Source organism: Schistocerca cancellata, chromosome 1, assembly GCF_023864275.1.
Source record: "Schistocerca cancellata isolate TAMUIC-IGC-003103 chromosome 1, iqSchCanc2.1, whole genome shotgun sequence".
In the NCBI taxonomy this organism is placed as follows: domain Eukaryota; kingdom Metazoa; phylum Arthropoda; class Insecta; order Orthoptera; family Acrididae; genus Schistocerca; species Schistocerca cancellata.
Genome location: NC_064626.1, coordinates 597,588,759 through 597,612,576, shown reverse-complemented (window position 1 = coordinate 597,612,576; position 23,818 = coordinate 597,588,759). Strand labels below are relative to the sequence as shown.

The following is a 23,818-nucleotide window of genomic DNA, read 5'->3' as shown; positions in this document are numbered from 1 at the left end:
CTTTAAAAAGCATCAGCTTTCATAGTACATTTGCTGACCACATTGTAGCCAACAACAGACTTAAGAATACTAAAACACAGCCACAGCAAACTGAACCATTGAGGAAAACTTCCATATACAGAAGGCAATAGCAGAAGGAAAACAGGTCTTAAACGAACACACTGCACTCTGCAAGGGCACACTATTTAACACATTAAAGGAACTTTACAAATGAAAATAGCACAAACAGATAAAGTCTACACACACACACACACACACACACACACACACACACACACACACACACACACAAATAATAGATACACTAAAATCTGCAAAGATGCATCACTTACACACAAAAGGAATACCATATAAAAGACAACACACACAGCTAAGAAGTGCACAGAAAACACATACACGTGCGGGGACACACACACACACACACACACACACACACACACACACACACACAAAGATAAAATGCAAACAAAATTCAAATTTGGCGCCGAACTCTCTGGTGAAAAAATGAACACTGGCTGGGCTGGGACACACAACAAACCACAATCACACTGTGTTTTGGTGAAGTGAAAAGTGTTTTACTACATTATTTGTGGAAAATACTTGTTATAGTTACGTGTGCATCATTACACCTCAGCATGATGTGGAGAATGGAAGTGCTCGCCACACGAAAAGTAAGTAAAAACGAATATAGGTGTGAAAACATTGCAACAAACTAAATTACATCCTAGAAGACTCCCCGCAAAAAACTTTCTCATCAACATCGTTTGGTTGCAGATGACAAGCTACCTGTAGTAACTGGCACACAAGTGGTCCAGAAAATTCATGCACACCAAAATAAAGGTATTTACAAAAAGAAACGATCTGTTGTTTGAACCAAAGATGCATATAATTTTATAATCATTTAACAAAAATATTCACATTGCAGAATAAATAAAAACGAAAACCCACTGATGATGGCACAGTGGTGCTGAAACATGTTTGGGTATCGAGAAAAAACAGTGTTTTGCATAACTGGTGGACCTCGCATCCAACAAAGGAATATACACAAAAGCATATATAAAAAATATAAATGAGGTATATAAGAAAGTTATATACAATACACGCGAGAAAAAGAAACCGTGGCACGTAGTTGTAATATGTATCAAAGGAATGGTCTGATTTCAAATTTTATAGGAGATGACATGCAATCAAAATAGTGCCTGTTTTTTAATGCAAGTTGATCATTCAACAAATCTTTTGAATTCAGGTAGTAGTGTTCATATATTTCAAATTCTTTTAAATGGTTCACTTTGTAGTCCTTGTCAACTATATGCAAAATTTCCATGTTAAGCAAGGACACAGAAGGAAGAGGCTCTTTCTCTGTTTTGAGGTGTTCTGCAAAAGTTAAATTACATAAATTTTTGCTGATTTTGTTAAGCAAGTGGGCTTTAAATGTCCTCCCTCTTTGCCCTATGTAAAAGCTCAGACATATATTACATTATATTTTATGTACTCCAGATTTGAGAAATTTGTCAGTTGGAGGCTTTTCATTATGTATTAAGAGCAACTTGGCACCATTGTTGGTGGTAGAGGACACAGTGAAATCACATTTTTAAATAAATTAGCTATATGATACGCAGTGTCACCTAAAAGTGGGATTTTAGTGTATTTCTTAACAGTAAGGCCATTTTTGTTGAGTGCAGAGAATTCTTATTGGTTTTATTATTATAAAGTTTTTATACAAAGTTTGCTTGATATTCGTTTTTGTCGGGTTATATACTTTAAGATATTAAGTTCTATAGCAATAGCAGACGGGGGTACCAGCGCCTCAATGATACAGTCAAGTGTAGTGGGAAAAAGAGCCAATTTGTGCTTAAGGGGATCCGGAACAACATATCTCCTCCATGTTAATTGTAGCAAATAGAAGGAACATTTTTTCTAAAACCATTAAACATATTGCTCTGAAATTTGGACTACATGTTCAGTGAATATTTCTCTACAAAGTTATAATGCCATATTAAGAAATATTTATTGGTTTTTGTTTTACAATTTTTTTAAACAGATGCTTATTTTTTTCTCTAAAATTTTGCTCTTTTTCTTCTATGACTCTTGAATTATACAATATTTTTTTACAATTTGTTATAAAAATGAAGGAAAAGAAGTAAACAATATATTGTGTATAAATTTCATTGACATACTGTCAGCAGTTTTTGAAAAAAATGTTCCTCAAAGATCTACATCTACATCTACATGATTACTCTGCAATTCACATTTAAGTGCTTGGCAGAGGGTTCACCGAAACACAATCATACTACCTCCCTACCATTCCACTCCCGAACAGCGCGTGGGAAAAACGAACACCTAAACCATTCTGTTCGAGCTCTGATTTCTCTTATTTTATTTTGATGATCATTCCTACCTATGTAGGTTGGGCTCAACAAAATATTTTCGCATTCGGAAGAGAAAGTTGGTGACTGAAATTTCGTAAATAGATCTCGCCGCGACGAAAAACGTCTTTGCTTTAATGACTTCCATCCCAACTCGCGTATCATATCTGCCACACTCTCTCCCCTATTACGCGATAGTACAAAATGAGCTGCCCTTTTTTGCACCCTTTCGATGTCCTCGGTCAATCCCACCTGGTAAGGATCCCACACTGCACAGCAATATTCTAACAGAGGACGAACGAGTGTAGTGTAAGCTGTCTCTTTAGTGGACTTGTTGCATCTTCTAAGTGTCCTGCCAATGAAACGCAACCTTTGGCTCACCTTCCCCACAATGTTATCTCTGTGGTCTTTCCAACTGAAGTTGTTCGTAATTTTAACACCCAGGTACCTAGTTGAATTGACAGCCTTGAGAATTGTACTATTTATCGAGTAATCGAATTCCAACGGATTTCTTTTGGAACTCATGTGGATCGCCTCACACTTATCGTTATTTAGCATCAACTGCCACTTGCCACACCATACAGCAATGTTTTCTAAATCGCTTTGCAACTGATACTGGTCTTACTAGATGGTAAATTACAGCATCATCTGCGAACAACCTAAGAGAACTGCTCAGATTGTCACCCAGGTCATTTATATACATCAGGAACAGCAGAGGTCCCAGGACGCTTCCCTGGGGAACACCTGATATCACTTCAGTTTTACTCGATGATTTGCCGTCTATTACTACGAACTGCGACCTTCCTGACAGGAAATCACGAATCCAGTCGCACAACTGAGACGATACCCCATAGGCCCGCAGCTTGATTAGAAGTCGCTTGTGAGGAACGGTGTCAAAAGCTTTCTGGAAATCTAGAAATACGGAATCAACTTGAGATCCCCTGTTGATAGCGGCCATTACTTCGTGCGAATAAAGAGCTAGCTGCGTTGCACAAGAACAATGTTTCCTGAAACCATGCTGATTACGTATCAATAGATCGTTCCCCTCGAGGTGATTCATTATGTTTGAATACAGTATATGCTCCAAAACCCTACTGCAAACCGACGTCAATTATATAGGTCTGTAGTTCGATGGATTACTCCTACTACCCTTCTTAAACACTGGTGCGACCTGCGCAATTTTCCAATCTGTAGGTACAGATCTATCGGTGAGCGAGCAGTTGTATATGATTGCTAAGTAGGGAGCTGTTGTATCAGCATAATCTGAAAGGAACCTAATCGGTATACAATCTGGACCTGAAGACTTGCCCGTATCAAGCGATTTGAGTTGCTTCGCAACCCCTAAGGTATCTACTTCTAAGAAACTCATGCTAGCAGCTGTTCGTGTTTCAAATTCTGGAATATTCCTTTCGTCTTCCCTGGTGAAGGAATTGCGGAAAACTGCGTTCAATAACTCCGCTTTAGCGGTACAATCATCGGTAACAGTACCATCGGCACTGCGCAGCGAAGGTATTGACTGCGTCTTGCCACTTGTGTACTTTACATACGACCAGAATTTCTTCGGATTTTCTACCAAATTTCGAGACAATATTTCGTTGTGGAACCTATTAAAGGCATCTCGCATTGAAGTCCGTGCTAAATTTCGCGCGTCTGTAAATTTTAGCCAATCTTTGGGATTTTGCGTTCTTCTGAACTTCGCATGCTTTTTCCGTTGCCTCTGCAACAGCGTTCGGACCTGTTTTGTGTACCATGGGGGATCAGTTCCATCTCTTACCAATTTATGAGGTATAAATCTCTCAATTGCTGTTGCTACTATATCTTTGAATTTGAGCCACATCTCATCTACATTTGCATAGTCAGTTCGGAAGGAATGGAGATTCCCTCTTAGGAAAACTTCTACTGACACTTTATCCGCTTTTTTAAATAAAATTATTTTGCATTTGTTTCTGGTGGATTTGGAAGAAAGGGTATTGAGCCTAGCTACAACGATCTTGTGATCACTAATCTCTGCATCAGTCATGATGCTCTCTATTAGCTCTGGATTGTTTGTGGCTAATAGGTCAAGTGTGTTTTCGCAACCATTTACAATTCGCGTGGGTTCGTGGACTAACTGCTCGAAATAATTTTCAGAAAAAGCATTTAGGACAATCTCGGAAGATGTTTTCTGCCTACCACCGGTTTTCAAAAAGTATTTTTGCCAACATATCGAGGGAAGGTTGAAGTCCCCACCAACTATAACCGTATGAGTGGGGTATTTATTTGTTACAAGACTCAAATTTTCTCTGAACTGTTCAGCAACTATATCATCTGAGTCTGGGGGTCGGTAGAAGGAGCCAGTTACTAACTTAGTTCGGCTGGTAAGTATAACCTCCACCCATACCAATTCGCACTGAGTATCTACTTCGACTTCACTTTAAGATAAACCACTACTGACAGACACAAACACTCCACCACCAATTCTGCTTACTCTATCTTTCCTGAACACCGTCTGAGACTTCGTAAAAATTTCTGCAGAACTTATCTCAGGCTTTAGCCAGCTTTCTGCCCCTTTAACGATTTCAGCTTCTGTGCTTTCTATTAGTGCTTGAAGCTCCAGGACTCTCCCAGCACAACAACAACAACTTACAACTACAATTCTGACTGTTCCTTGATCCAAGCACGTCCTGTATTTGCCATGCACCCTTTGAGATTGCAGCCCACCCCGTACTTTCCCGAGGCCTTCTAACCTAAAAAACTGCCCAGTCCACGCCACACAGCCTCCGCTACCCATGTAGCCACCAGCTGAGTGTAGTGAACTCCTGACCTAAACAGCAGAACCCGAAACCCCACCACCCTATGGCGCAATTCAAGGAATCTGCAGCCAACATGGTCGCAAAACCGTCTGAGCCTCTGATTCAGACCCTCCACCCAGCTCTGCACCAAAGGACCGCAGTCAGTTCTGTCAATGATGCTGCAGATGGTGAGCTCTGGCTTCATCTCGTAAGCAAGACCGGCAGCCTTCACCAAATCAGATAGCCGCTGGAATCCAGAGAGAATTTCCTCAGATCCAAAGCGACACACGTCATTAGTGCCAACATGTGCCACCACCTGCAGCTGGCTGCACCCTGTGCTCTTTATGGCATCCGGAAGGACCCTTTCCACATGAGGAATGACTCCACCTGGAATGCACACGGAGTTCACACTGGATTTCTTCCCCTCCTTAGCCGTCATATCCTTGAGGGGCACCATTAAGCGCCTAACATTGGAGCTCCCAACTACCAATAAGCCCACCCTCTGCGATTGCCCGGACCTTGAAGGCTGAGAATCATCCTCTGAAACAGGGCAGGCAGCTGCATCTGGCTCAGCCAGAGACAGTACCTGAAAACTGTTTGTCAGATGCACCGGGGAGGCTTTCTGATCAGCCTCCGGGAACGTCTTTCGCTGCCTGCCGCGCCTTGGAATGACCTCCCAATCAACCACAGGCGAGGGCTCAGCCCCACTGCGGGCAGCAACTGGGGCAACCACAGCGGCAGACCAATCTGGGGACAGACGGGACGAGGTTGACATCCCCGTGATACCCAAGTCCGGCTCCCCACAGTGGTGCCCATTGGCAACAGCCTCAAGCTGCACGACCGAAGTCAGCGCCGCCTGCAACTGTGAACAAAGGGATGCCAACTGAGCCCTCATCCGAACACAGCAATCACAGTCCCTGTCCATTCTAATCAAGGTTGAACAACAGTTACTGAAACACGAGTCCGTGCCTAGATAATGCAAGGAAACATGCAAAGAATGTATGAACTGACCTGTACAAATGCCTAACGACTGTGCTACAATCTGCCTGAATTTACGATTACAGTAACTAAAACTCGAAATTACACCTCCTGTACGAAACTATGTAACAAATAAGTGAGCTGGGAGTATACGTCTTGCTGCTGGCAGCTACTATCGAACGGTGGCAGGGAGCACACTGGCTGTGACCAACCGACACTGGCTGTTAAAACAAAAACAGAAGACAAACGACTATGCGAATTTACACTATTCAGGTACTAAAGCGCGGTGCTACAACTCTCAAATACTATAATATGCCCGAAATTTATGAAGTAAACAATGCAAGTATCCAAAAACATGCAAAGAAATTAAGAATTAAACTATGTAACACATAAGTGAGCTAGAAGTATACGACTTGCTGCTGGCAGCTGCTTATCCAACGGCGGCAGGGAGCACAAATCAGATCAAAATTTTAATGTTACGGGAAATGGCTTTCAAAGTTTTTTTAATACTTTCCTGCCCCATATGATGGATTATCAGCATCCTTTTTTTTTCCAGGTTAGTTTCAATTTCACTGGTCTTTTCTTCCCTTTTGATGCATGTTGTAGGCTTTTGTCTCTTCTTCCTGCACCTCTTAGTCTTTCTTCATCAATTAGGCGCATTGTGGAAATCGTGTTGTGTACTGGTTGGAAACCTACACATTTCAGCACATCACATTCGATAATGTTTCCTTCATTGTATGTTGCCACTGCATTGTACACTGCAAAACGCAATGTTTTTATCTGCACAAATTCTCTTTTGGGAATCTAAATCCAAATTAAGTTACTTACACTTTCATTTGGATTTTGTGTTTTCCCGTGTAAACACTTTTCCAATAAACTTGGCTGTGATAAATCTCTGAATATGGGCTTAATTACATAAATTACAGCATTTGGCAAACTGTTTTTATGGGCATATTCCTTTCCTGATTGGTACTTACACCATGAGTCATCACATGTGAGGTGATTCTCCAAAAATCGTATAAATTCTTTAATTTCATTGGAATGCAGTTTCTTATGCTTGATGCAGTATGAAAAAATAATGCCTATACTGCTCTCCTCATATGCTCAATGATTCTTGTATTTTGCTTAATTGCACACCCATAATACCTCTGCAATCTATCAATTGCTACGTCTGTCAATCTTCCTCTTCCTCCAAGGGTCTTACCATCACTAAGCTTCTGGGATCCTAATGTCTGCTTTAGTTTGCACAAGTGATCCCCCATGCGCTTCTGCACATGTCCAATGCACTTAAGTTTTTTAATGTGCATTTCATTGCCATAAGGTTTAAGTTCCTCTACAGCTTTATATCCCTTAGAATCACCATCTCGTAGATAGTTAGTGTATCGTACATTATACCACTCCTGTGATCTGGAAAAAATTGCTTTCACTCCCTCTACTTCCATCACTCCACTCGTGCCGTGAAAATGACAAGAAAAGCCATCATGATGTTATATGTTGTGGTGCCTTTCTTGTAAATATCAAAGTTAACTTTAACATGTACTAAACATAGTTTCAGGTCCAGGAAACTCAGTTCATTATGTTGGTTTTCTCCTTTGAATGCAGTGGTGGTATCATCAACATATCTTCTGTAGAAAGAAAAGATATTGAGTAGAGTGGAGTGGGAATTAAAAAAATGTATTTCAACAAAATTAATGAAGATGTCAACTAGAAATCCAGTTAGGCATTTCCCCATAGCAAGGCCTTTTTCGTGTTGACATAACTGACAATTGAAACTTAAGTAGTTGTACTATAGAAAGATTCTCCAAAAATCTTATTAATTCTTTAATTTAATTGGAATGCAGTTTCTTGTACTTGTTGAAATTGTCTTCAATAATACAGAGCTTCACCTCTTTAGGAATGTTAGTGTAGAGGCTTGTAATTTCAGAAGATGCAAGTGCATGGCCAGGAGGAAACATTACATTTTTTAGAGAACTGATAATCTCTCTCTCATTTCTTACAGAGAATGTCGTCGTCTATGTATAGTATTTCTTGAGAACAACTAGTAATTTCTTGGACAGGAAACGTCCAGGACCACCAATTCCATTAATGATTGGACAAATAGGGCAATTATTTTAATGAATCTTAACTTGTGAATGTAAAATTGGTGTCTCAGGATTCAAGCTTAATAATCTAACAGGGTCTTTGGGAGAGAAGAGGGAGTTGCTGGAATCAAAAGCCTCATTAAGCTCTTTAGTGAAGTTAGTAGTAGTGGGGTCCTTGCTGATGGTATGAATGTTATCAGAAAAGAATTCTGTTTTATTCACATAGTAATTTTTTACTTAAGATAACAGAAGAATTGCCTTTGTGATTTTATGATTAGAGCATTTTCTTCTTTAAGTTTTTTATTAATGCGCTACACTGTAGAAAAAGAACTATTTTTCGTTTTCTTTCTATGACTGCTGTTATTACTTCCTTTGTGATAAGCTCATTAACCTTTGATTAACCTTTACATTTAGTAAACTCTGACTGATACTGATCAATAATAGTTCCATTTGTCTGATATGAAACTTATTATGTTATATAAAAGTACCTTTTGCTTATAAATTCTGTTAATTGTTGAAACAGATGTTTGTCATCAAATACATGTCTAGTTTGTTTTTAATATTCTGCGGAGAAACTATTACTATATGATATCAGAATACATAATATTAATATGTTTGTCAGCTCAAGACAGATAACCTATAATAACAGACATAATTTTAATTTTTATTGCTATTGATTACTGTAAGAGTTGATTTTATTTCAGTCCTTGGAAGATCTGTGTCTGCATTATGATATGACAGTGCGCAATTCAGTTGGTGACATTGTGCAGTTTCTTTATGGAGGAGATGGTCTTGATCCAACATATATGGAAGGTAAGATTACAAGATGGCAGTAACATTAATTGAATTTCTTCTTTTTGCTTGACAGAACATGAAAACAATAAAAGAAAGAAACTGTAGGGCTTGATCCAATGTACTTGATAGGAAAGATGAAAAGATGGTAGTAACATTAATTGAATTTCCTCTTTTTGCTTGACGGAACATGAAAACAATTAGAGAAAGAAACACTTTGTTGACATATTACGAAAATTTTTCATTTTTAGCCAACAGTTTTCGGCAACTTACTCTCCTTAGTTCCATGTTCCATGGATCATTTGCATGACAAATCATAATGATATGATATGGAATGAGTCATTTTACTTTGACATCAGAAATTAATTTGTAAATATGGTTACATGCTAATTTTTTATAGTTAGTAATTCCTACCCTCCACCTTTTACATGTTACAATACTAAATTCTATTACAGAGTAGTAGTAGTAGTAGTAGTAGTAGTAGTAGTAGTAATTGTCAGCAAGGAACGTCTTTAGTTTGTTTTCAAATTTTACTCTGCTGTCTGTGAGACATTTTATATCTTTGGCTAAGTGATAAAAATTTTGGCTGCATAATTGCAACCCCTTTTCGTGCTAAAGACAACCCTAATGTGAAGTAATGAATGCCATTTTTTCGTCCCAATTTTGTACATATTGTTCCTTATAAACTGCAGTGATTATTTACAACAAACTTCACAAGAGAATAAATCCAGAAACAGTAGTCGAAATACCTAATTCATTAAATAGATTTCTACAAATTGATCATTAGTGAGCACCACATAGTATTCCTACAGCATGTTTTTTAGAGATGAAGACTCGTTCTTAAAGATGAGGTACCACAGAGCATTATTGCATATTATTTATTTATTATTTATTCGAATCAGAAAACAAATACAGTACATGCTAATTATCACTACGAGCAATTGAGACAAACAACTACCAAGCTATACTACTCTTGAAGAAAACCTTATAACTTCAGCTGTGCCTGGTGTCACAAGCAGATCTTCTTCTCTGCAATATGCAGGGCATAGTTGACAATCCAGTAGGTGCTCCATGGTCTGTGGTTCACCATAGTCACAGTTGGTGGTATTACAATCAAAATATGTCCACGTATTGATTTGTCTCTGTCCAAGTTTTGCAGTGATTCTAATTGCAAATGTGGCAGAACTGAGTTGTTTTTGGAGTTCCAAAATGTGTTTTTTCCAGTTTAAATTCTTATCAGTACAGATCCCTAACATTTTTGAAGTTCCCACCCTATCTATTATTTCCTCACCATGTGTTACCCTTATCTTTGTTGTAGTACCCCTGAATGTGTAGCACTGTGTTGTGTCTTTTTGAAATTGAGGGTGAGACCATTCACAGAAAACCAGTCAATGAGGCTTTTAAGAACAATGTGTACCATTTGTTCTGTTGCTGTATGTATGCTTGGATTCATTATAATACTGCTATTATCCACCAAAAGAACTAATTCTGCTTGTTTTTATGTTAAACAGAAGATTGTTCACATATATGAGGAACAATGGCAGACCTACAATTGAGCCTTCGGGAACTCAAAAACACGATTGCTTCCCAGTCTGAGGAATCTCACCTGATTACATTAGTTGAATTACGGAGTGCAACTTTGTGGATTCTTTTGGTTATATATTTTATTATCCATTGAGTGGTTGTAACACTTCCATATATTTTGGAGAATATTTTGATTCATACAGTCAGATCCCTTAAATAGATGACAAAAAATACCAACCAGTGCTGTTTTATTATTTAATGCCTGTAAAATTTGGTGAGTGAATGTGTAAACTGGATTCTCAGTACAGCAATTCTTCTGAAATCCAAATTGTGATATACTGAGGTTATTATTGTTGATCAGGTGGGATATGATTCTAGAATACATTTCATTCTCAAAAATCATCAAGTGGAAACTGTTGGTGTTCTTTTTTGTTTTTATTTTACATGAAGTATGTTGATAGCTGACTGTGATAACTGCAGATAAAATAATCATTGAACAGACAGTGTACTGGGTGTTTCAAAAATAATAGTATTGAAAATTGTGAAGTTGATCTTCAGTACAGAAAGGTAGCATTCAGTAACATATGTTTATTTCCTTTATTGCTTTGAAGAATGCCACAATGTTCAGAATGTGGATATTTTTTCATAAGAACATATCCAGTAAATATTAGTTGATAATTAAATAAATTGACATGGTGCAAGCAGGACTCATACACTGAGGGTTTCGTACAAATCATGACAATTTTTGCCTGTTATTAACATTGATACAAGATATTGATCCTAGGAATTCCAAGACTTTCAAGAATGTTTTTATTTCAAGTTTGAAGCCGTACTGTGAAACCTCACTTATTGTGAAAGTTTTGTAAGTCTACATTAATGGGAAGTACCCTGTAGGTTTTAATGTGTGAGTGTGCAACTCTCAAAATGTGTGGAATAAATGGCCATATCTTTTGACTGTATTGACTTAGAATCTGAACTTTTTTGACCACTGAAGAACCATAGACCTCAGAATGTGACATAAGTTTCAAGCTGATACATCCATCCCTTTCTGAGAGAAAAGGGTCTTAACAGATGGGGGGGGGGGGGGGGGGGGGGGGGGACAGACGGTTCGATAACAAATGACAATTTTTCTTCCTCATGTGATATAATTAGTAATATAATTATTTTTATAATTTTTCCCTTTGGTTATACTGTAAAACCTTGCTTCTTGCAAATTTCATTATTCTAGACCAGTATGTTTTGATTGGTGGGTTTGTGAGAATCAAAATATGTGACAGAAATGGGTGTATCTTTTGGTTGCTTTGACTTAGACCCTTACATTTATTATACCAGCAAGGATCCATTGACTTAGTATGTGAAATAAATTTCAATTTGTTATGTAGCCCGTTTTTGAAGAAAGGGTCTTAACAAATGGATGGGCAGCCATTCTGATAACAAATGATGAATTTTTTTTGCATGATCTAATTACAAATTAACAATTTTTGGATTTTTCCCTTTGGCTGTAGTGTGCAGTCTCTTGCCAAATGTCATAATTCTAGGTCAACAGGAAGTATCATACATGTTTTGATGAGTGAGTGAGAGTGTCAAAACGTGTGACATAAATGCCCATAACTTTCGATTGTATTGACTTAGAGGATCAGTTTTTTGCACTGTCAAGGGACCGTATACATTAGTTAGTAACATAAATTTTAACTTTATATGTTTACCTGTTCCTGAGAAAAAGGGTGTATAACATTTAGTCATACTGACAGAAAGACAACAGGGTGACCCCATAAGAGTTCTGTTTTGTACCGATTGAGGTATGGAACCCTAAAATTGTTGCAGAACATAAAGAAAGGGTTTATTTTTGTAACTGTTGCAGTAGCTAATTTTTGTTAGGTCACTTTTTTCATTTATTATTTTTATGTCTGTGAATTCTTTCATTATTATTTTCATAATTGTATATCTCACTGTTACAGGTAAGGATTGCCCTGTGGATTTCAAGCGTGTGTTAGATCATGTTCGAGCAAAGTGCCCATGTCGTGATGAGGAATCACTTGATGGACCCAGCATTAAAAAAGCTGCTGAGGAACTTTTGAAATCAGATGATTTTGATGGCTGTAGTGATGAATTCAAAGAGGAGTCAAGGTACAACTATTCTGCTGATCACTCTTTTATTTACTGATGAATAAAAGTAACTTATAAGCTAGTGTCACCACTTCTTCCTGTGATATGCTGTATCCATATTCTCTTTGAGGTTGCTGTTTATAAAACTTTTTCTTAACTTTGTGTTCTCACAAATATATCAAAAATATATGTATTCTGGTTTTAATGAGGTATTTTATGAACTTCTAAGAGAATATTTGTCATGATTCTTTTTGCTCAAGTACTCAAGAAATAGAATATAACAAGTATCTCAAACAGAATGACCTGATGCAAGCCAGCATGTATGCGAGAAACATCATCGTGCAAAATCCAACATGAGCTTTTCTCAGTAGACATCCTAAAAACCACAGATCAGAACAGTCAAGCAGATGCTGTATTTTTTCAAAATTATGGAAATGGTAGTTGCTACTCACCATATAACAAAGATGCGGAGTGCAGATAGGCACAACAAAAAGACTGTCAGAAAAAGAATAGTGTGGCTTCAGCAGCCAGATGCTGTGGTCGTATGTATGTGTATTTTCTATCTCCGATGAAGGACTTATTGGCTGAAAGCTCATTTTCTTAGTCTTTTTGTTGTGCCTATTATCAGCATCTCCACTATATGGGAAGTAGCAACTATCTATTTCATAATATTGTTGTGTTCTATGTTGGATTTTCCATTGTTAAATTTTGCAGCATTTCTTCATTTGACTCTGTGGCACGACAATACCTATTAATGTTTGTATGCTCATGTGCGGAAAAACTATTAATATTTGATAGGAGAGTGATGGGGAAAATATGGGGATTGATCTTAGATAAAGGAGAATGCAGAAGGAGGAGGAAAAATGAGGAGGCGCCAGAAGAAAGACAGGTGAAGAAAGCACTTGAGGGGAAACAAAACACCTGACACCCCATAGAACAACCATGCCAATGTTGGATGGACAACCCGGTGAAGGACCTGACAGCTCTGTGGATTGAAGACACTTCAAGGAAGCGAGCACAAAATAAAAAGGAATGACAGCAGTTTGTGGAAGCTGCACATGGTCTGCAAGGCCTGAATCCTCTGGATATTGATATTGGTGGCCATGTGGGGTATCAAATGAAATTTGTGACTGAACTGAGAATTTCTCGGTAGGGAGTGCACAGTATATCATCTTAGATGGAGAATCTTTGACAGATGCAGAAAAAAACTTCAGGTATACTCCAGGGAAGAGCATTGGAACCCTTTCTGCTCATGTTCTATATTAATAACCCGGCAGACAATACTAATAGTGACCTTAGACATTTTGCAAATGATACAGCTGTCTGTAATGAAGTACTCTCTGAAGAAGCAAAAGCCTGCACAGATATTATGTTCGATCCTGATAAGACTTCAGAATGGTGAAAGGAGTGGCAACTTGTGTGAAATATCTAGAAAAGTAAATTTGTATTTTCACCAAATGCAAAAATGTGGTAATCTATGACTCTAGTAATAGTAAGTCACAAACAGGATCAGTTAACCCATTCAAATACTGAGGTGTAACAGATGTAGGGATGTAAAAGGAAGGACCACATAAGCTTAGTTATAGTTAAAGCAGGTGGAAGACTCTGATTCATTGGTAGTATATTGACAAAATGCGATCATTGTGCGTAGGAGACCACTTAAAACAACACTCTTTTGGTTTGTCGTAGAATGTTACTTAAGTGTGCAGAACTTATGCAAAATAGGATTAATGAGGGACATTTTATGTATACAAAGAAAGGCAGCACAAATGGTCATAGGTTTGTTGGACCATGGAAGAGCATCACAAAAATGCTGGAAAACCCTAATTGGGAGATGCTTAGGAAGATAACCAACAACTATCTCATGAAAACCTATTTACTAATTTAGAAGAACCAGTATTACGTGAATAAGGAAGGTGTGTGCTAAAATCCCATACAGTTCTCCTCTGTGGGACTGTGAAGGCAAGGTTACACTAATAACAGCATCAACGGGGCATTGAAGCAGTCAGTATCCCTGTGCTTTGTACAGGCATGGAATGGGGAGAAGCCCTAATATGTGATGCAATACTCATCATAGTGTTAAGAGTAGAGATGAAGATCTTAATTTTTAACAATTTATATTTCTGTCAGCCCACCTTCCCCATGTTAATAATGTAAGTTGTGATGACTAACAGAATTGGCCCAATGATTGTGTCCGAGCACAATTTTAAAAACAACTCACACCCCAGGTGAAAGTGAAATACGCAAACTCCTACTACACATATGATACTGTATCAGATGGGAAATGACTTGTAAATTTAGCCTGTCATTTTGTACTCCAGCAGTTCAGCGTATTGCAGTAAAAAGTGGAGACAATTCTGCCAGATGCCCTCAGCGGCTCAGCATTCATTTGTTCGGTACGGGCTTGGCGCTCACGGGGTTCCTGAGCTGGGGACCCGGTAAGCGCCACCAGTCCCCTGTCACCGTAAGCTCTGGGCATGCTTCAGCGACCACCGTGCGGCATTGCGGTGGAACGTTGTGTGTCTCAGAGAACAGGGATCTTGGCTTGACCACCCAGATCGAAAGGACGGAATAAACCTCTATAAAACCCTCCCCCATCTCAAGGCATGCTGCGTGCTGATGGGATGCATGGCTGTTGGGGTGGAACTGTTGTTAGCGGGCAACGTGTGGGGAACCTGCCACACCTCAGTTGTATAAGGCTTACTCAGGCACTCGGGGTTCTGTCTGAGTGGACCCTTATTTCCCTAGCTGCTTGTGGGATTGAGACGGAACCCTCGAAATCGTCAGCTTTCCTCCCAGCAGGAAGAGAGCACCACCTGGGAGTATTTCCGCCCATTCATTCAAAAGACTGAGAGATGCTAGTCCTCCTGATAATGGACCGAGTGAGGTGGTGCAGTGGTTAGCACATTGGACTCACATTCGGCAAGACGACAGTTCAAACCTGCGTCGAGCCATCCTGATTTCGGTTTTCTGTGATTTCCCTAAATCACTTCATGCAAATGCCTGGATGGTTCCTTTGAAAGGGCACAGCCAACTTCGTTCCCTAATCCAATGGGACCAATGACCTTGCTGTTTGGGCCCTTCCCCCAAGTCAACCAATTTAGCTGATTAATTTGGACTTAAGAAACGGGGCTCATTGATCTGTGAATAACAATGTGTTTCTTTGGTGAGAAAGAGGAAGAAGGGAAAATTTGTAAAAGTGTCCCCTTCTATATCCATAAGGGTTTGGAAGGCCTTGCTGGCACCTTAAAATCTATCAAAGAACTGTGTAGTGGCTCATTGTTGGTCGAAACTAATAAGTCAAAGCAACTGGGAGAATATGATACATTGTTGAGATGCACACTTCTCTCAACTCCAGTAAGGGCATCATCACACACCGAGATATCATGTACATGGACATAGCAGAACTGAAGCAAGAATGGGCATCCCAGGGGATAGTGGATGTGGGGCAACGAACGCAGACAGGTCCCATCAGATGTCATTCCATTATGTCTGACTGATTAGGAGGATATCGTGGAGTCAGATGCCTCGGATCCAGACAGCTCCTCCACTCCTCATTGCTCTACAAGTGCTTCACCTCTCCAGTGCAAAGAAGGGGGTAAATTAAAACCACACCTACTGCATAGCTTCGATACTACAGTGGAACTTGACTGGGATCAGGGCTCATGTGGAGGAACTGAAACTCCTAAGACAGGCACACTCCTTGTGCTTGTGTTTACAAGAAACACGTTTTAAAGATACAGATGTCCCTGTGCTACAGGGCTATATGCTATACTGCAAGGATGATCTGTCAGGGGGAAAGGGCCAAGGAAGGGATTGTAGTGCTTGTCACTAATGCGCATCATGGATCCTGTTTGCTTGCTGTATTTATCTCTGCAAGATGCAAAAGACTCTGAGGCTCTCACAGGTCTTATAGAACAACTCCCCTGACCATTTCTCCTCCTGGGAGGCTTCACTGCCCATCATGTCTTTTGGGACTTGATCTTACTTGCCCTCAGAGTTGGGTTTTTGGAGAGCCTCATGACATCTCATGAGTTGTGCATCCTCAGCATAGATCATCATCATCTTGGACAGTTTCCAGCCTCTGTCCAGGTCTGTTTGGAACATAAGCCTAAGCCTCTTCATCTTATCACCATCTCTCTGTCTTCACCTCAGTCCAGTCTTCTCCTTTCTTCTGGACGCATTCCTCCACTCCTTTCAGCCTTCTGTCTCTCAGTCTTTTCTCTTGGTCTCTTTCCTTCCAGTTTCACCTTGTGTATCCTCCTGGGTATCCTCCTCCCCTCCATTTGCGTAACATGCCCATACCATCTCAGCCATGATTTCTATATGTCCTCCTGTAATGGTTCCACCTGCGTTAACTCTCTAATTCTCTTATTTCTTAACCTGTCTATCTTTGTCAGTCCAATACTGTTTCACAAGAATTTCCTCTCAGTGGCTTGTACTTTGCTTTTCTCTCTTCCTTTCATAACCCAGGTTTCGGATGCATATGTCAGGATCAGGACATAGTATGACTGGTTTATAACTTTTTTACTGATTTGGGATACATCCTGGTTCCATATCAGGCTTCTGACACTCTTCCGAAATGCTTCTGCTTTTCTCCCCCGCTTGTTTATTTCTCTGCCATTTTTTCCACCTTCCTGTATCAGGCTTCCTAGGTACTTGAAACTCTCCACTCACCTCAATTGTTCTCCATCAATTGTTATTCCAGTTGTTCCTCTCTTCTTCGTTCTTGTTTGGATAATCATCTCATTCTTACTTATACTAAATTTCATCCCATATTCTTGTCCTGTTCATTCTGATACGTCCAACTGCCCCTGTACTTCCTCCTCCTTATTCCCCCAAATCATCAGATCATCTGCAGACACCATAGTTTTCATCCTTCCTTCACCAATTACTTGTGCTACTGTACTCATTATATCATCCATCACTACAATGAAGAATAATGGTAAAAGTGCACTTTATGCCTCAAGCCAATTCTTCTGTTCAATCCAGGCTGATTTCTCTCCTCCCACTTTCACACAGCTCACACTTCTATGGTACATTTCCCTTATCCTCCAAATAATCTGTTTTGCTATTCCTCTGTTCTCCAGGGCTTTCCATACTTTGCTTCTATGTACCTATCATATGCTTTTTCAGTGTCCAGGAAGGTCATTAGTAGATCTATTCCATATTCATAATGCTGTTCCTGCAGTTGTCTTACAGCAAAAATTAGATCCACCATGGCTTCTTACCACGGTGAGGGAACTCTACAATGTGTGGTGCCTGTGGCATGCAGATCATTGTGTGCCACATTTTATTGGACTGTGTTTTATTTTCCAACCACTGGACTACGGAGGATTTGCCAATGCATCTGCCCTCTATTGTAAGCAATGTTCAAACGAATGTGGTTCAAGTTTTAAAATTTTGTGAATTGTCGAACATTTTTAACAAAATTTTAGGGAGATGTTTTTAATGTGTCAAGAGGGTGACTGGCTCGCCCAAGTTTTTCGGTATGTGGTTAGCCAGTCACATTTCCCTGTGCTTTTCTTTGAGCTCTTCTTCGTTTTGTTTCCTCTGTGTTTTAATTTTATGTATGGCTACTTTCCCTCCTAATTGGTTTTTGTGCATGCAAAATGAAGTGACTGTGTGTTCATTTCAAGTTCATGGGTGCACAACAATTTTAGTTTATCTTCACATTTGTTTGTTTTGATAAGTGTAAGGGCACTGATGATCTTGCCACGGGGCGTCCCTAAGATCCTAACACAATAATTCTGATAGACAGTACAATAAACAGTCTTAAGTCTAGTTAAACAAAACTTTGGAAGACTTGCGTTCAAACAAGGCTGAAAGTATAGATAACATTTGTTTGGAAGTGGCAATAGAACAACTATTCAAGTTAATGTTTAGAATCTATGAGACTGAATACGTATCGCTAGTCTTTGGGAAAAATGTTGACACAATCCTGAAGATAGCAAGGGCACATAAGTACAAAAACTACCAAACAATCATCTTAATGTCTTGTGCGTCCAGGTTGCTGAGAGGACTAATGTATAGAAGAATGCAAAAGAAGATCAAGAATCTGTCAGATAGTTATCAGTTCGGCTTTAGGAAAGGCAAAGGCATGAGAAGCAGTTCTTACATTATGTCGGATAATGGAAGCAAGACTTAAAGAAAAATCAAGACACATTTATAGGATTTGCTGACCTACAAAAATGATTAAACAGTGTAAAATGGTGCAAAATATTTGAAATTTGCAAAAAATAGGTGCAAGGTTTAGGGAAAGAAGGGTAATATGCAATAAGAGCAAGAACCAAGAGAGAGCAATGAAAGTGGAAGATAAAAAAGAAACTGTTCAGATTAAAATGGGTGTAGGACATGAATGCAATCTTTGACCCTACTGTTCAGTCTACAAGTTGAAAAAGTAATAATGTAAATGACAGGTAGGTTCAAGAGAGAAATTATAATTCAAGGTGAAAGGGTGTTGTTGATAAGATTCAGTGATGACATTGCTATTCTCAGTGAGAGAAAGAAGAATTACAGGACCTGTTGAATGAAATGTGCTGTCTGATGGGTTCAGAATTTGGACTGAGAGTAAACTTAAGAAAGACAAAAATAATAAATAATACCATAAATGAGTTTACTGATAAGTTTAACACGAAAATTGGTGATTAGTACAGGCAAATGGCATTCTTGGTTAAAAGAAGTCTACAGACCTTAGTACGAGGGAGAAATTTCTGAGAATGTACGTTTGGAACAGAGCACAGTATTGTATGGTAATGAATTGTGGACTGTGAAAAAACTGGAAAAGAAGAGAATTGAAGTGTTTGAGATGTGGTACTATAGAAAGAAAATTAGGTGGACAGATAAGATAAGGAATGAGGAGATTCTCTGCAAAATCAGTGAAGAGAGGAACAATTGAAAAATTTTGAGAAGAAGACGGGACTGGATAATAGGATGTGTTACGACAATAGGTAATAACTACAGGTAGCTGTAGAGGATAAAAACTACAGGGGAAGACAGAGATTGGAAAACATCCAACAAATAACTGAGGATGTAGGATGCAACTGCTACTCTTAGATGAAGCGGTTGCACAAGAGAGGGATTCATGGCAGGCTGTATCGATGCATTCTCCTGGAAGCTCATTTATTTCGATGTCATCTGATTTACATTCCAGTTTTGTTTCCTGCTTATTGATGCTATGGACAGTAACAGTGGCTGTATAACATTTCTTTTGCCATGCATAAGTGCTTCTAAGTAGTACCAGAAATTCACTGTACATACATTTCTATTGGTGGTACTCCCCCTTTCCCTCCACCACTTCCCAGTATACAATGTTATTATTGTGGTCTTCAGTCTGAAGACTGGTTTGGTGCTATTCGGCATGCTAGTCTGTCCTTTGTAAGTCTCTTCATCTCTGCGTAACTATTGCTATATGCATCCATTTGAACTGTGTTACTTTAAGCTTTTGTCTCCCAATACAGTTTTCACCCCATACGTTTCCCTCCATTACTAAATTAACTATTCCTTGATGCCTCAAGGTGTGTCTTATCAAGTTATCTCTTCTCTTAGCCAAGGTGTGTCATAAACCTCTTCTTCCCCCAGTTCAGTTGATGAGTACCTCTTCAGTAGTTGTTAAATCTACCCATCTAATCTTCTGCATCACCTCATTTCAGAAGCTTCTATTCTCTTCTTGTCTGTGTATCATCCACATTTCACTTCCATATCAGGTTGCACTACAGTTCAGTGTAGATCTTAATTAATCTCTCTCTCTCTCTCTCTCTCTCTCTCTCTTTTTTGCTGTCACCTGTCTGCATTTTATGACCTCTTCACTTCTGTCACAGTTGTTTTGCTGCCCATGTAGCAAAATGTGTCTAGTTATTTTAGTGTCTCATTTCCTAATCTAATTCCCCAAACATCACCTGATTCAATTGTGCACCAGTCCATTTCTTTTACTTTTGTTGATCAGCATCTTATAACTTCGAGACAGTATTTATTCTGTTCTTCTAATCTTTGAAGCCCCGGGCATCTGTGACAGAAGTATGGGCCTCAGAGTTCTTATTTCTTTTCCCAGAACTTTACTTACTTTTCCAAATTTCTCCTTGAATTTGTTTACGGCTTCCTAATACACAAACTGTGCAGCATTGAGGATAAACTAGAACTTTGTATTATTCCTTGCTCAAATATTACTTCCCTGTCATGTCCTTTGACTCTTATAACAGCAGTTTGATTTCTGTGAAAATTGTTCAGATGCTACACCACCCCCAAAAACTTTAGAAGACTTCTTGATACTGCTGTACTACTACTGTGGTTACTGTTGCTGCTCCTGCTACTACTAACACAACTGTTGTTATCAAAAATTTAATTTTATGTGTCCTGATAGGTTGAAGAGACAGCAGAATTGAAACATTAAACTGCAGATCTCTCTATACTCAGTTGAAATGCTGGAGGAAGTCAAGAACTTAACTACATCCATCTGGACCATACCTAGTAAAGAAATGAGGTTTTGAAACCTACCTTCCGGTTAAGCCCAGATTTACCTTTATCAATTTTTCGCCAAACTCAGGCCTCTTTATACTGAATGTTAGTTTAGGAGCTTCAACATTTAATTACTCAGCTGATGGGATTGATAGGTAATTGTAAATCAAACAGTGAATACTAAATCAAGCACCTTAAGAGGAAATTAAGGAAAATTAATCTAGAGTAAGAAGTAAATGTGCGTCTTCCCAACACAAACCGTGCATGAGCTGTGAAATAATTGCCTATTAAATCCCCCTCTTTTAGCAACTTTTGTGTAAAACTTTATATATGTTCTATCTCTCTCACTATTTTTTCATCATATTTTACATGTATCTGATTATGCTGTAAATTAATTCAGAAAATGCCTTGTTGAAATTTATGGAATACATAATGTTCAGCATTTATGTATGTTTCAGGAAGTTCATGGAAAGCTTTGCCAGGCGCACAGCGCGCTTGAGGCACAAAATGGGTGTTGGCGCAACAGATCAAGCAGTGCCACCAGTTATTATGCAACTTGAGAGGCTAACTTTAACTCAGCTGGTGGAATTCTTTCATACCTGTCGTGATAAATATATGCGGGCTAAGATTGAACCAGGTACAAACCTCATTTCTGTAGTTCAGTGAATAGAATAATATGAAGAAAACCAAGCATAACACTGGGAAAAACGTGCGGCAAATACTCTGTGATCATTGATTATAAAAATGTTTCCAGTTTTCAATTGTTACTCACAATGGACAAACTTATCTACTGAGCTTTCAAACATTTTGTTAGTCTCCAGGTCTGTTAGTGACTAATGAGAATAACATACACATTTCTGACTTTATACAGAAGCCTCAGAGAGAACCCTTGGTCCAATAAAAACACGGAGTACACAATATCTTACCTAATAAAATCCCACACTAGACTAGCAAAATCACATCCCCTGTCATGGCTTTGACAACTTTTCATTGTGCCTTGAAATGAAGAATATCATCTCCAAAATCCTACTCACTTCCCTCGGTGTTTATCCTTATCGCCCTCCTACTTCCTACCTCTTGCCACATTCATCATATCTTTGAGACCATAGTGCAAGACCTGTCCCATGCACTCACTGAACACATGTTGTTCCAGAACTGTCATAGGCATATCCTACTTTAACAGGGACAAAGACTATCTCATAAACAGTAGCAAAGAAAAACTGTCAAGAACTAGAACTTGATAACTATGCTGGATAATTGTCCCTTTCGTGTGTCCTTGTGTGCTGTGCGTCTCCACTGAGTGGAGATCTGTCATTAACCCTCAGTCGCTTGCACGGATGACACTCATCATCCACATGACTTTCCCGCTCAATTTTGTCTGACAGGGCAGGACTGAGATCGCGCCATTTTCAGTACCTTTCTGTTAACACTCCAGCTGTTAGCTCCAATCATTGTTGGCTTTCAGTTATGAAAGATACATTGTTTATGAAACATTATTATAGTCTTGAGGACACCAGTCATCTGCGCGAGCTCTGCTGCCACAATCTGAAACAAAGTAAGTCTGTATTATTTTATTGATTTACTAGAGTCAATCGATCTTTCATGTGCGTAAATTTGGACTGCAGTTGCCTTCCGTGTTACCTGGTATTCTCTTTATTTTTAGATTATGCAAGAAATGTCAAAAGCAAAAAAACCTCGGACAGAGTTTAGTAGAGATCCTAATGTGTGGTTCGAATGGTTCAATGAGCTGAGTGGTGAAGTTGCTCACAGTGATAGTGCTGACTCAGAGACTGAGGACTGTGTTCATGAAAGCGGTCACGATTCAGGAACAGAACAAGAAGTGCCAAAGAATGATGAATATGAGTTACAGGAAGAAGTAACTCAAGAGGATGCATTTATTTTAGGGAAAGATGGAATAACTAAACAGAGGAAAAATAAATATCCTACCATTGTTAGAAGCAGATCCTGTAATATTATTACGCATTTGCCTGGACCAAAAAATCAAGCTCGTATAAAGAAGACCGAAATAGAAATTCTGAATTTGTTCTTGGATGAAAACATAATAAGCATTATCACAACATGCACTAATATGTCCATCAGTGAAGTTCATGGTAACTTCTGTAGGGAAAGGGATGCTAAAGAAACAGATGCGATAGAGATCAGAGTTTGTTATATCTGTGTGGATCTTTGAGATGTTCTAGGAATAATATATATCGAAATTGTGGGATAACTCAAAGGGAAACGGACTTGAATCATGTTATTTAAGCATAAGTGAAAACCGATTTAGGTTTCTGTTGTGATGTCTTAGGTTTGGTAATATCCATGATAGAGGTGTTTGCAGAGAGACTGACAAGTTGGCTCCTATCAGAGTTGAACTTACGAGGACTTAAGTCAGGGGAGTGCAGTAGGTGGTATAGCACTTAGCAGCCCCATCAGTCAAACATATCAGTAACAGCTTGCACTGTACGTGCTTGAGCATTGTCCTGCAGAAAGTGTCATCTCGTCTGTCTCTAAGCTGGTCGTAGATTGTGTTCCAAAAATGAACAGCATAGAGACAGAAGTGATGACACTTTCTGCAAGACCTGACCATCATTTTGCAGGACAATGCTCAAGCACATACAGTGCGAGCTGTTACTGATTTGTTTGACTGATGGGGCTGCTAAGTGCTATACCACCTACTGCACTCCCCTGAGTTAAGCCCTTGTAAGTTCAACTAGATTTATAAACTGAAGGAAACACTTTACGG

General features: G+C 39.0%; 1 protein-coding gene across 1 annotated transcript in view; it reads left to right on the top strand.

Moving 5' to 3' along the window:
- The window catches only part of LOC126089129 (DNA-directed RNA polymerase III subunit RPC1), a 217,641-nt gene that overhangs the window by 137,717 nt on the left and 56,106 nt on the right, over nucleotides 1-23,818 (top strand). The window contains exons 17-19 of the mRNA XM_049906890.1: nucleotides 8,901-9,009; nucleotides 12,471-12,639; nucleotides 21,531-21,709. Of these exons, the coding sequence (XP_049762847.1) occupies nucleotides 8,901-9,009; nucleotides 12,471-12,639; nucleotides 21,531-21,709 (457 nt within the window). The remainder of the gene's footprint in view (nucleotides 1-8,900; nucleotides 9,010-12,470; nucleotides 12,640-21,530; nucleotides 21,710-23,818) is intronic.